The sequence below is a fragment of the Saccostrea cucullata genome, unplaced genomic scaffold (genome assembly GCF_032062105.1).
Source record: "Saccostrea cucullata isolate Sc308-1 unplaced genomic scaffold, CSIRO_AGI_Scuc_v1 ctg395, whole genome shotgun sequence".
In the NCBI taxonomy this organism is placed as follows: Eukaryota; Metazoa; Mollusca; class Bivalvia; order Ostreida; family Ostreidae; genus Saccostrea; species Saccostrea cuccullata.
The window spans coordinates 84147-96116 of record NW_026929552.1 but is presented as its reverse complement, the minus strand read 5'-3'; the positions used below and the strand labels follow the sequence as shown (position 1 = coordinate 96116).

The 11970-nt window shown below is 37.4% G+C and overlaps 1 protein-coding gene across 3 annotated transcripts in view; it reads right to left on the bottom strand.

The window, feature by feature from the left end:
* Window positions 1–1149: 1149 nt before the first annotated feature.
* LOC134281187 (cilia and flagella-associated protein 47-like) overlaps window positions 1150–11970 on the bottom strand; it is a 31741-nt gene continuing 20920 nt past the window's right edge. For 2 of the 3 annotated variants that reach the window (XM_062763656.1, XM_062763657.1), the window contains exons 34-60: window positions 11558–11753; window positions 11208–11305; window positions 10850–10966; window positions 10495–10629; window positions 9963–10226; window positions 9663–9680; window positions 8863–9133; window positions 8444–8695; window positions 8198–8337; window positions 7844–7966; window positions 7572–7701; window positions 7272–7468; window positions 6988–7131; window positions 6777–6895; window positions 6623–6677; window positions 6356–6504; window positions 5623–5770; window positions 5207–5382; window positions 4994–5101; window positions 4449–4665; window positions 4076–4232; window positions 3624–3852; window positions 3202–3470; window positions 2819–2990; window positions 2549–2710; window positions 2227–2395; window positions 1150–2086 (exon numbers count right to left, since the gene is read on the bottom strand). In XM_062763656.1, the coding sequence (XP_062619640.1) occupies window positions 1868–2086; window positions 2227–2395; window positions 2549–2710; window positions 2819–2990; window positions 3202–3470; window positions 3624–3852; window positions 4076–4232; window positions 4449–4665; window positions 4994–5101; window positions 5207–5382; window positions 5623–5770; window positions 6356–6504; window positions 6623–6677; window positions 6777–6895; window positions 6988–7131; window positions 7272–7468; window positions 7572–7701; window positions 7844–7966; window positions 8198–8337; window positions 8444–8695; window positions 8863–9133; window positions 9663–9680; window positions 9963–10226; window positions 10495–10629; window positions 10850–10966; window positions 11208–11305; window positions 11558–11753 (4434 nt within the window). In that variant the 3' untranslated portion in view covers window positions 1150–1867. The remainder of the gene's footprint in view (window positions 2087–2226; window positions 2396–2548; window positions 2711–2818; window positions 2991–3201; window positions 3471–3623; window positions 3853–4075; window positions 4233–4448; window positions 4666–4993; window positions 5102–5206; window positions 5383–5622; window positions 5771–6355; window positions 6505–6622; window positions 6678–6776; window positions 6896–6987; window positions 7132–7271; window positions 7469–7571; window positions 7702–7843; window positions 7967–8197; window positions 8338–8443; window positions 8696–8862; window positions 9134–9662; window positions 9681–9962; window positions 10227–10494; window positions 10630–10849; window positions 10967–11207; window positions 11306–11557; window positions 11754–11970) is intronic. The other variant, XM_062763658.1, reaches the window with a different exon arrangement.

Here is an 11970-nt window from a genome sequence, read left to right as displayed (position 1 = left end):
TCTATGTAAAAGTTTGATTCCCCATTGTGGCCCCGCCCTATCCCTGGGGGGTCATGATTTTAACAATTTAGAATCTACACTTCCCCAGGATGCTTCCACATAAGTTTCATTTTCTGGCTTGGTTCTTGAGAAGAAGATTTTTAAAGATTTTTCCTATATATTTCTATGTAAAACAGTGGCCCCGCCCTATCCCCGTGGGTCATGATTTTTACAATTTAAAATCTGCACTACCTAAGAATGTTTCACATAAGTTTGAGAGTGGTTCTTGAGAAGAAGATTTTTAAAGATTTTTCAGTTTATATTTCTATGTAAAAGTTTGATTCCCCATTGTGGCCCTGCCCTATCCCCGGGGGTCATGATTTTAACAATTTACAATCTGCACTACCTAAGGATGCTTTCACATAAGTTTCAGCTTTTCTGGCCCAGTGGTTCTTGAGAAGAAGATTTTTAAAGATTTTTCCTATATATTTCTATGTAAAAGTTTGATTCCCCATTGTGGCCCTGCCCTATCCCCGGGGGTCATGATTTTTACAATTTACAATCTGCACTACTCCAGGATGCTTCCACATAAGTTTCAGCTTTTCTGGCCCAGTGGTTCTTGAGAAGAAGATTTTTTAATGACCCCACCCTATTTTTGTCTTTTCTTGATTATCTCCCCTTGTGAGGGGACTTGGCCCTTCACTAGTTCTTGAGAAGAAGTACAGACGGACGGACAGACAGACGGACGGATGGACGACAGACAAAATGTGATCAGAAAAGCTCACTTTAGCTGCAGATCTGTAATATATATTTGGGGTTGGGGGTTAATTTCACCACTTTCCAGCATCGTTCATCAACCCCACATTATTTAATTAATCTTATCCAAACATTTGAGATGGTGGGTGCTAAACTATACATATTGGCTTGTTCCATAAACAAATATACATCGTACAGATAAAACAAATTGTATTGCATCATAAAAAAATGTTTTGAAAGGTTTTTCCTTATTTTTGTGGGATAGTAAAATCCTTCCATGCTAATGTATTCAATAAAAATTTATGAAGAAGACTCTTTATGCCCCTGCTATGAACCAATTTATATCATCCTATCCAGAAAGAAACAGAAATCAAATCAACCTAAACAAATGTTTTAATTAAAACAGACATGGTGTTTCATCTCAAGTTTTTTTATTGAAATAGTTTAATAGACAATAAATATAAATACATGTATAATAAAATTATTGTCAACAAAAAGTGACTTTTTATCACAGTTATTTTCACAGCAATGCAGACAAGTAAACATTTGGCAAACTCCTCAAAGGTTTTTGACAGCTGCAGCATACATTTGTGTCATGACACATGACAATAAGGACATGTGGTGGTTTCATCAAGAGTTGGGATTTTTTTCTAAACTAAAAACTGCATATATATATATATGTGTACTGTATCAACTTTTGCAGTGCTTATTGATTTTGTTTAAAGAACATTCACAATTCAGCCACAAACAAACATACATACATTTATAGAAAAATAACAGAAAATGCAATCAAGTGTAAACATAAAATATACAAAAATAAAATAGTGTTTCTACTGGTAGAAAATATCATACATGTACAATCTTCAAACTTGACACTGTCTGTATCACATGCACTATGGACGGAAAACCCTGTTTACAAAACAATTCGATAATGCGCATTTGATATGTATATCAATTATGACTATATTCAAGGATATTTGGGTACAACATTAGTTAAATAACAGATCCAGGTATAACAAAATAAGATTAAGATTTCTTTATCTGCCTTGCTTCTTAAGGGCAAAATAAGATCAGTGGAAGAAACATTTGGTTGACTTTTTAAATATTACGTCCTATAAAACACAAGAACTGTTCACAGTTTAAGAGATCTTTGCAGTAGGGGGGCTCCTTTGATGGGCGAGGAGACAGCTGTTGTAGTCAGCCTGAGATTTTCACGGATGTAGTTTGTTTTCTCGCCCCTGACTCGCGGATCTGGGTGGGGCCCAGCGATAGGTTGAGCAGATTTACCCCGCGGAGGGTTATATTCTGGTAATACTCCCTTCACATCATAGCTCCACTGCATATCTGGTGTCTAAATTAGAGTTCAATTTTTTTTTATGTAATTGTGTACATAGCATTAAATATGACACATATGTCTCTTTGTTCATACAAATCTTGAAAATGTTACATATAAGAAATAATAAATTGCCAAAATGATAATTAGGTTTTTACCTGAATAACAAGTTTAGCCTGATAGATCTTTCCGTACAGAGCGGGTTTGAACTTGATGGCCAGTAGGGTCCCATTGGTGCCCTGGGGGAGGAGCTCTCCTGTCTGCGGAGAGACGGTGAACTCAGGGTCACTGCCGGCTCCAAAGTAGGCATTGTACATTACAGGGTGTCTACAAAAGGGTTAAATATAAATTCATGACCTTTTCTAGTAGAAATTCTGTGTTCTCTTTTCTTCCTCTATACTTATTAACAAAAGGTACTTCATTAAATCTTCTCCATCGAATCCTCTTCGAAGAAGTGTAATAAGTTTTATAGATACTCACTTGGACTGACTAGTAAGCCTGAATCCGACACTGGACTCCTTGTTAAGACCCGTGGCTTCTATAGTAATGGTGTCATCTACAGGTGGCTCAGCTGCCACAAACTTCACAGGGAATCTCCACAAACCACCAGTGGCGGCTCGCACCACCAGCTCAACATTGTGGCTGAAATTCAACATTAAATCTATAGCTGTGCTTTACAAAATTTAAATATTTATAACTTTCTCAGAGATATTATCATTGACCAAAAAACAATAAAGAATGCCTTCTTACCTCATGGCCTTAAAAGGAGCAAAAACCAAGTTAAACACAAGCACGACCAGCCCTGAAGTGTCATTTCTCTGGGCTCGAACTAGGGTCAAGGCAACTGAGTTCTGCAGATTTTCTTGTGAGTCTCGATCTGGGAACTTCAGCTCATACTCAAATTCATTAGCTGTAGCAAGTGCTAAGAAATAAAATTTAAATTTATGTTAGCAGCATCAAACAGACAAGTAATGTTTTAAAAAATGAAGAAAAAACTATAACTGAAGTTATTGTTATTCTGATGACAAAATATTTTCATAACCCTGGATACTGAATGCTCTTATTTTTGATGAATTTTAAGAAAAAAATTTCAATCAGCTTGCTTAAAATTTCTTCAATAAACTTTAACTTACTTTCTCCAACCACAATTCCATCAGAGATGTTTGTACTGCTTCCTTTAGGTGTGATTGATCTGGTCAACACAGATTTGTGTGGCCCTGAGGCTGCTGGGGCGACCCCTGACAAGGTGACCTCCAGCCTCTCTTCCAGTCTGTCCCGGGCTTTACACTCCACTACCGCCCCCAAGGAGTCCTTGATGGGTTTGGATTCTGGGATTCCCTGTATTGGATACAGCCATCTTATCTCCCTCAGTCCCTCACTTCCTGTGACTGACAGCTGATACCTGAAAATCAAATGTCCGTGAACACTGAAGTTATGTGAAAAACAAACTTAAACTACATTTGTCAGATTTTCTTGTATAAAGTACAAGCAACATGTATTCATCGAACATATGACATATTGATAATCTGGTTGAGAAACCTCTTTCTGAACCTACCCCTCGCTGTCTTTGGGGGCGTACTGCCACCGGCTGCCGTCCTCCTTCCTGACAATGACAGAACACAGAGCCTCGTACTTTGTCATTTCTGTGGGGGCGAAGCAGACAGGGATATCCAGGGTAGACTTTGGCCCCACCCTGATCGTGGAATTCTGCTTTAGGAGGAGACAGAAGGCTGCATCAGGGACCGGGGCACTATTCAGGAGCTGGTTCATTCCAACACTGGTGTCTGTAGGAGTAAAAGATATGTTAACTATTCAAGCTCGTTATTTTTCTCTGGAATTTAATTTTACCTACATTACCTCAATTAGTTAACAACAAATACATCTCTTTTTCTTTCTTTCTTGCTTCTTTATTATATTTTTGTGTAAATATAACCACACAAAACTTGAAGCCAAAGAATAATTTTTTTTTAAAGAGCGAGAATGCAGCAATGAACATAGGTAATTAACCTTTTAGGGAGACGTCTACTAATACGGCATAGTCCATGGGGTTCCTGAAGGGGATAATCATAGTGGTGTTAGAGCCAGCCTCTGTATACACACTGACTGGATCCTGGGGCTGGGGCAGCAAGCCTGTCCCTGACGCCACAAACACCCACTCCCCTAGCTAAAAACAATAAAGAAACAATCATGTATAGTCGATGCAGTGGTAGATGTATATACTGGAAGGAATATGCTATATTATGGTTAAACATTTTAAGATTCTATTTTTTCCCTCTCCCATAGTTTTCACTACACATACAAGAAACCTGATTATAGTATAGATAAACAGATAGAATTGAAAACAAGTTCAAGTTGTAATTTTATTCAATTTAAACATTACCTGTTCACTGTGGAAGGTGATTTTGGCCAGATGATCACCCTGACCTAGTGTAGAGGGCATGAAGTGTATAGGAACCTCAATTTCAGAATGAGGCCGCAGTATCAGGGGGCGTTCATTATCTCGCTCCAGGGAGAAGTTATTGGAGTTGGAAATAGTGGGTGTCAATTCTAGTAATTCATCTGTAGGGTTGCTCAGCAAAATGATCTGTTTTGTCCACCTGTATCAAAAAGGTTATATAAATGCTCTTTTTCTCCATTCAAGAAACATACAAAGGTCATTATGTAGGACAAAGTTTTCATTACACTCCAGAATTATAATTTTCTCATGGAAAAATACATTTTTATCATGCAATAGTATTTTAATAACAAATTTTGGTAATTTTTTGGGTATAAATATGTAATGTGTGCTTTCTCTAGACAGTAACTGGAAAGTGTTCCATGTTTTATATGCTGATAATTCTAAGTCTTTGAATTATAAATCAGGTCATCTATCCTTAAAAGAAAAAAAGAATTTAGCAAAAATAAAGAGCGGGTATAAATTCTTACCTTCCAAGATCACACTCCATGTGAGGGAGGGTTGTGGGGGGTGGGGGGTCTGCCTTTAATCTGAGGTCGTACCAAAATTCCCCAACACTCTTATGGTAAAATATCAAACTACAAAAAATAAATTGCAACAATTAGACCCATTTTGGTTTGAATGTGAGAGCATACATGTATATTCATATTCACTGCAGATAGTATCTTTTTAAAGGTGAATACCTTCCTCTTTTTATCCCTATCACAGCGGGGGAATATGTCAGTGTGTACACATCCTTCTCCCCAGCTTTCAGGGTTATGGAGTCCTTGCCATGAAGGTCACGACCTTCAATAGTGACCTCTAGTGTGATGTCTTCAGGGGTTGGGTTTCTTACGATGACCTCTAATACTGCTTTTTTCTACAATGATAAATAAACACATTGATAATGCTAATCATACCCATATTTTTACCCCATGTGACCCTTTGCATGAAAATGTCATATCAATACCATTTTAATGTCTATATGAAGTTTGATCCCAGCATCCTTATATTTTTAACAATGTTTTACAAATTTCTCTCAATTTTTCAAAACAAACATTAAGTGATCTGAACAACTTCTGTTTAATTGTCAAAATAAATAATCAGGATAGTCATGTACCTGACAACAACATTCGACGGCCATGATTCTCTCAGGCGGACTCGGCTTGACGTGGATCTCCAGTGAGTACCACACTCGGTAACCATAGTACTTCCTGCTTTCCTCATCCTCATCATCGGGAATTTCATCACCATCGCTGTCAATCTCACTGAAACCAGAAACATACCAAAATGTCATAATATAAATGATACTTACCTTTTTTGTATCAAACTACATACAGATAAACTAGTTAGTTTATATTTTCTTAATTGTTCTAACTGTAGGTTGTTAAATTATGATATTGTGACAATAAAATAGTATACACTTATCCACTGGTTGTGAGTGGGATAGCTCTTTTATCAAACCCGCGACAGGGAACTACATTCACAACCAGTGGATAAGCATTTTATTATACTGATGTATAATGCAATTTATGAGGTTTGAATATATTTTGAGTAAGATAATACTGCAGGAATAATCCGAAATCCTGATGACGTCACAATGCTACTGAAGTCATTATGACATCATCAGTCAATAGATTTATCGCTGGAAATCAAAATTGGTGGCAAAAATTGCATGAAAATTTTCCAAGGGTGGATAGCAAAAACTATACCCCGGGGTATAGTTTTGCTATCATGATCTATAAAAGATAGTTATTTTACCTTCTGAACTTTATATAAGAAACATTTTAACAGAAGTATAATAATCAGTTTTATCCTGTCTCCCTGTCTTAAACTGATATCAATATACTCACACTACAGGGTTTTTGCTGGCGATGAAAGCGATGATCCCTTTGTACACCCCTCGTCGACTCGGTGTTATATCCATACCATAAGTCCCTGTTTGTCCGGGTAGGACAGTCAGAGAGTTGTTACCACTCACAAAGGAGAAGTCAGATTCCACCTAAAACACGACATACATAGCTATAAGGACAACTCTACAAACAAAATAGTTTACAACAGTTTGGAGGAATGAAGCTGTGCCAGTATTCGTCTATGAGAACAGGTCTTGTACTATCTACCTTATAACATAGCTTCTTCTTTGTCACATTGGGGACTGATAAGATATGTTGAGTTCTGAAAGACATGAACAAAAAAATGTGAAAAGAAACTTCATCATAAACAGATTGAAATCAAGTTCAAGATTATAAGAGAGAAAGAAAGAGAGAGACGTACCCCTTCTTGGCCTCACATCTGATGACAACATGGTCCAGAGCCAGTGGTTTTTGGGGTTTACCACACAAGTAGAATACATGGTCAGTTCCATCCTCTGTGTTGGACAGGACTAATTTGCCCTACAGAAACAAAATTATAAAAGTGATATAAATTGAAAATCTGAACAAAATTATTGTTATGAATTTTTTCAGGTAGTTTTGTCATCATGTACCTGAACAACAGTTTCATTCTGAGGCTTGAAGACCAGTGGATACTTGGTATTATTGTACGCCTTGGCCAGTATCATTGGAGGACCGAAAAACCCAGAACCTTCAATGGCAGCCCTTAAAGGCCAGTCATGATTAGTCATATTTACCTGCAAAATATCAGTAACAGTTAAGAATTTTAAGTGCAAACGTTTAAATGCCTTAAAAAGAATTTTAAAGATATATATGTCTATCTGTGAAAAAGCCCAGTTTCATTGTAAATTAGAGCAGAGAAAAGTTCAGCTCTTACTATAGGTATTTCCTGTGTGACTGATTGATGAACAGGAGCCTTAAACTCAATCTCTGCAGTGCTGCCCTCTGGGTTAACTGTACACTCCACCTTGTAGACACGGACATCATCAGGGGCACATAACTCTATCTGACATGGATAGTGCCCAGGTTCCTTGGCTGTAAACTGTATAGGTAATTCCACACAGGAATCCTTACCTACAATCAGTGCGGTATAAAAATATTTAATGATAATCAGTTTCAAGTTAAATTTTTCTCCAACATCAAGTGTTAGTAACTGTATTAAGGGAATCAGACCCACCATTGCCATTATAGGTTACTGGTGCACTGCTTGATCTCTGGCCAGGTAAGGAAACTACAAGTTTTTCTGGCAGTTTAAAGAATTCTGAGTCCCATTTCACCTTGTAGGTAGTTCCCTTGGGTGCTTTGGCCTGAAATATGTGGAGTAAGTTTTAATTAGATGCACAAACCTTTCAACATTTTCTGTAATGACATTAGGATTCCTCTTGTTTTCAATTTTGATAACCCTGTCCCTTTACTCACAAAAGAGTCAATAAGTTTTCTCAGTCCTACCTTGGCTTGACTGATGCTCTGTTTGGCATTTGTGGATAGCATGGTGACAGTCTTGGATGTGACACTACATGTGTTAATGGTTCCTGTCACCAGGCGACGATGGAGTTCTTTATCCGACATCCGCTACAAACAAATTCATTCTATACATCTAATACATGTCATTATATACAGGCAAAAAGAAAAGTTTACTTCAATGTGTGAATTTATTTCTCATTTGAAATCTCCCTAAAAAAAACTCCCCCCAAAATTCCTAAGTTTATATAATAGATTGAAAATATTTCAGTTGTGTGACAATAATGTTCCTTTGCTGCAGAACGTAACACAAAACCTTTTCAGCTGTTATTATTTTGTTACCTGTTGGGCAGCCATGAGAAGAGCCCTCTCTTTGACCTTGTTTGTGATCGGTACATGAATGCTCTCCTTTAATGTTTGTCCTGCCTCTGTCTTCCAATAGACAACTCTGTCATCTCCCCCAAACAGGCCACGCCCAGTTCCTGCAAAGGGAGATAATTCTTCAATATTTGGAATCCATGTTGAAGAAAAGTAAAAAAAATTGACTGAAAAACATTTTATACCTAAAATATTCAAGTTTCATTATACCTGCAGCAGCAGCACTGGTGATGCGTACGCTGTGTGGTGTCCTGAAAAATGGCACCACTGATGGTAAGGGTAAAGTGGCAGTGGCCTCAATAGAGTACAGAAACTCTCCAATAGATTCATTCAAGAATATAATTGAGCACTGGCGCTCTCCAATGTTGAAGGGCAGAAAATGGATTTCTATGTTGGCTGTACCATGTGGCTCCAAATAAAGACTTGCCACTGGGCTGTAGAAAGCACTCATCATGGGGGGTTCTAAAAAATACATACAACAGTTTTATTTTTACTTCATACTATACAAAATCTTTCAAAAATATAATCAATATTATGCATCAAAAATATTTTCACAGCTTACTTTTATGCAATTTAGTTATCATAATTATATTTTATCAAAACATATGTTTGCATTAAGTAGATCATACCATCTTTCTTGAAGAAGGAGTCCTCTTGTCTTGGAGGAGGGGGAGTGGGCGGGGTCTCTGGCCTCTTAAACCCGTGATCCACGCGAGCCCGGATCTTCCTGCGCTTCTTCTCCTTAGGCTTCATCAGATTGGCCGGTTTACTGGGGTCAAGCAGGTCAGCACTGGCCTCCACGAGGACCACACGGAATTCCCCGCCCTCATCAAAGGGGTTCGTCACAGTCAGGGGGATCTTCTCCAGCTCATAGCAGGGCGATTCTGTTTTTATTGTGTGCTGTAAAGGGGAAGTCAAGTTTTACATTTCAGCCTTGATTCATTTAATTTCTTATTGCCACATTGATTCCTTTTTAAAAATATTTTCTGTTAACACATTAATTTCAACTTAAAGTAGCAGTACATGTACCTAATTCAGCTTGATGTTGTTGCTACTTTTAGAACATTATGTTACTCAAAAGAAATTAAGCACAATACACAAACTTGTAAGTACATGTTTTATTAATCAAAACCACTTAAGCAGCAATTAATATGTAAAAAACTGATTTTGAAATGCTGCAAACTTTGCATGCTGTTAATAATGAATAAAACAAAACTCAAACTTGTTAGGGTTTTTTTATGGGTTTTTTTTCTTTTTTTTAGTTTTCATTTTTGCAGATTGAACTTGGTGCAGTTAATCATTAGATATTCAACTGTAAAATGAAATGTTGTCCAATGAAGTAAACTGTCTCTCTGTCAGGAAGACAAATAGCTTTAGTTCATTGTTTAAAACAAACAATTAACACAGAATGCACAATGTGTAGAAATACCTGAGATTTATGTAAATGCTGGAAACAACAGGATGATGAATGAGACATGATAAAAGCACGAAAAAGTTAGAGCTAAAACCTACATCCCAATTACTGATTAACATACAACTCAGAGCACACAGCAAAATATTGTACCAGATACCAGAATATTATTAAATTCAATCTTCCACCTTTTAATGAAAATTTGTCACTTCAAAAAGATTTTTAAAAAAGTCATATTCTATAATTTTCAATGAACCTCTAAACATTCAGAAAATGCTGGAAATCTTATCAGCCCTGTAGATTCCCACTATCCCATACCTTTGGCGTGATGTTGTCAATCTGGGTTCTGAGGTTAAAGGTCAAGGTTGAGCCGACCGCCGACCCGTGTCTTCTACCCACTAGTACCAGGACGGCCTCGGCCGGTCTCAGGAATCGGCTGGTGAACTCCACGTTCAGCTGGAGGGAGGATCGGGGAGGAATGGTCACCTGGTCCCCCTTAGGGACGTTGAAATCTCGGGCGTCGTGACCGGCCACCAGAACCTGGTACTGTAGAGGCTTACTGCTGGGGTTACTCAGCTTCACCTATAATTTTAAAAATTTAGGATTAAACAAGCTTTCCTACAAAATAAGCCATATTCAAGTTTCTCATATTCCTCCAGCTTGACGTTTAGACTTAACAAGATCAAGTACTACCACAAATACACAGACACTATCACAGTACAGTATTTAATTGTGCTGGAAGAGATGTAGAGACCTTACAGAAGGAATTATTTCTCAACACATCCAATGAAATCTATTGTGGCTTACTCGGGTGGTACTGGGGAATCTAACAGACATTTCTATACATTACCTGTCTACACACAGTGGTGTGAAGTCGACCAGAGAAGTCAACAGTGGCTTTAGGGAGATACTGGGGAATCTTCTGATACAAATGGACACACATCATCAGTAGAGCTATAGGATTGGGGTCCGTGATGTCTATTGCCTGTAACACAGAGGAAAACAGCATAATGAGTCTTATTTCATAAAATCACTGTATTTATATTAGCATGATATGAAGAAAGTACTTATTGATACGAAAAAGAGTTTTCCCCCTTGTCATTGTATGTAGGAATAGGGGTATTTCAAGATCAAGATGAGGAATTGTATCTAATGGCTGTGGATAAAGAACTACTTTAATGTGTTTATAATGAAGACCTCCGTACCTGTATGTCATAGTCTACCCCTACGTATCTCATGGCATTGACAATCTTCAGAGCATTGTGAAGACATTGTTCGGCCGTGGCAGGGTGTGTGTACATGTCCTGAAGATGGGTCTTAATCTAAAAAAGAAAACAGCAGTAAATTCTCAGTACGAATTTCATTTCAATATGAAAGTGAAGTTTGAAGAAACATATTTCATCTAAAATGGTATATTTGCTGAAAATCAGTTAACGCAAAATGCTTACATAGATAGACCACAAACATTTTATACAAAGTCTGACTCAAATACCTGTAGGTTTTTGCCCTAGAAAAACATTTTTCTTTAAGAAAATTAATGTCATTTTAGATTTTTTTGCTCACCAGGAATGGGAGATAGGCCCCTAACACTGCTCCAATGACCAGGCCATCCAGCAGATCAAAGTCATAGTTCACGATCCATCTCGAGGGAGGGACACCGCCTATAGAGATATAATTGGTATACATATAAATCATGAAGACTTATCATTTGGACACACATTTTATCATCGTTAAAATTTAAAATTGCAGCAGTAAAAAATGTCTCCGTGAGTACATTTTTCTTTTCAAAATCTTATCACAAAAGATTTTAAGCCTTAAGTAAAGTCCAGATTTTGAGCATTAACCTTTAGTACAAACTGGCCATATTCATATTTAACTATAGACTTGACTAAAATTCAGATATGGGTACTAACCTTTGGTACACCCTGTCCAGATTCGTTCCCTGTATGTCTCGTAGTGATGGTTGAGCCATGTCAGGATGATCCTTTCCCCCACGCTGTAGATGTTAGAACTCAGCGGGTCCTGGTTAATACTGGGAAGGTCTATGTTCTTATCTGGGGACGGAGTATTCTTCAGTGAGCGTGGGGTCACTTTGGACAAAATTAGGGTCTGCAAAAGAAAAAAAAAGAAATGTGTTGGCCTTCTATCTAACATTAAGCAGAAACAATTTCACATTTAAAAATATGAAGACTTTTTTTTAATATAATTTTTCTCTTTTTCTAATAATAAATCATGTGTATGTTTACAAATATACTTTTTCAAGTTTAGGCAGGATACCCCCAACCCCCTTCCTTTTTTTACCAGTAACTTGTTTGAATTAAATCTA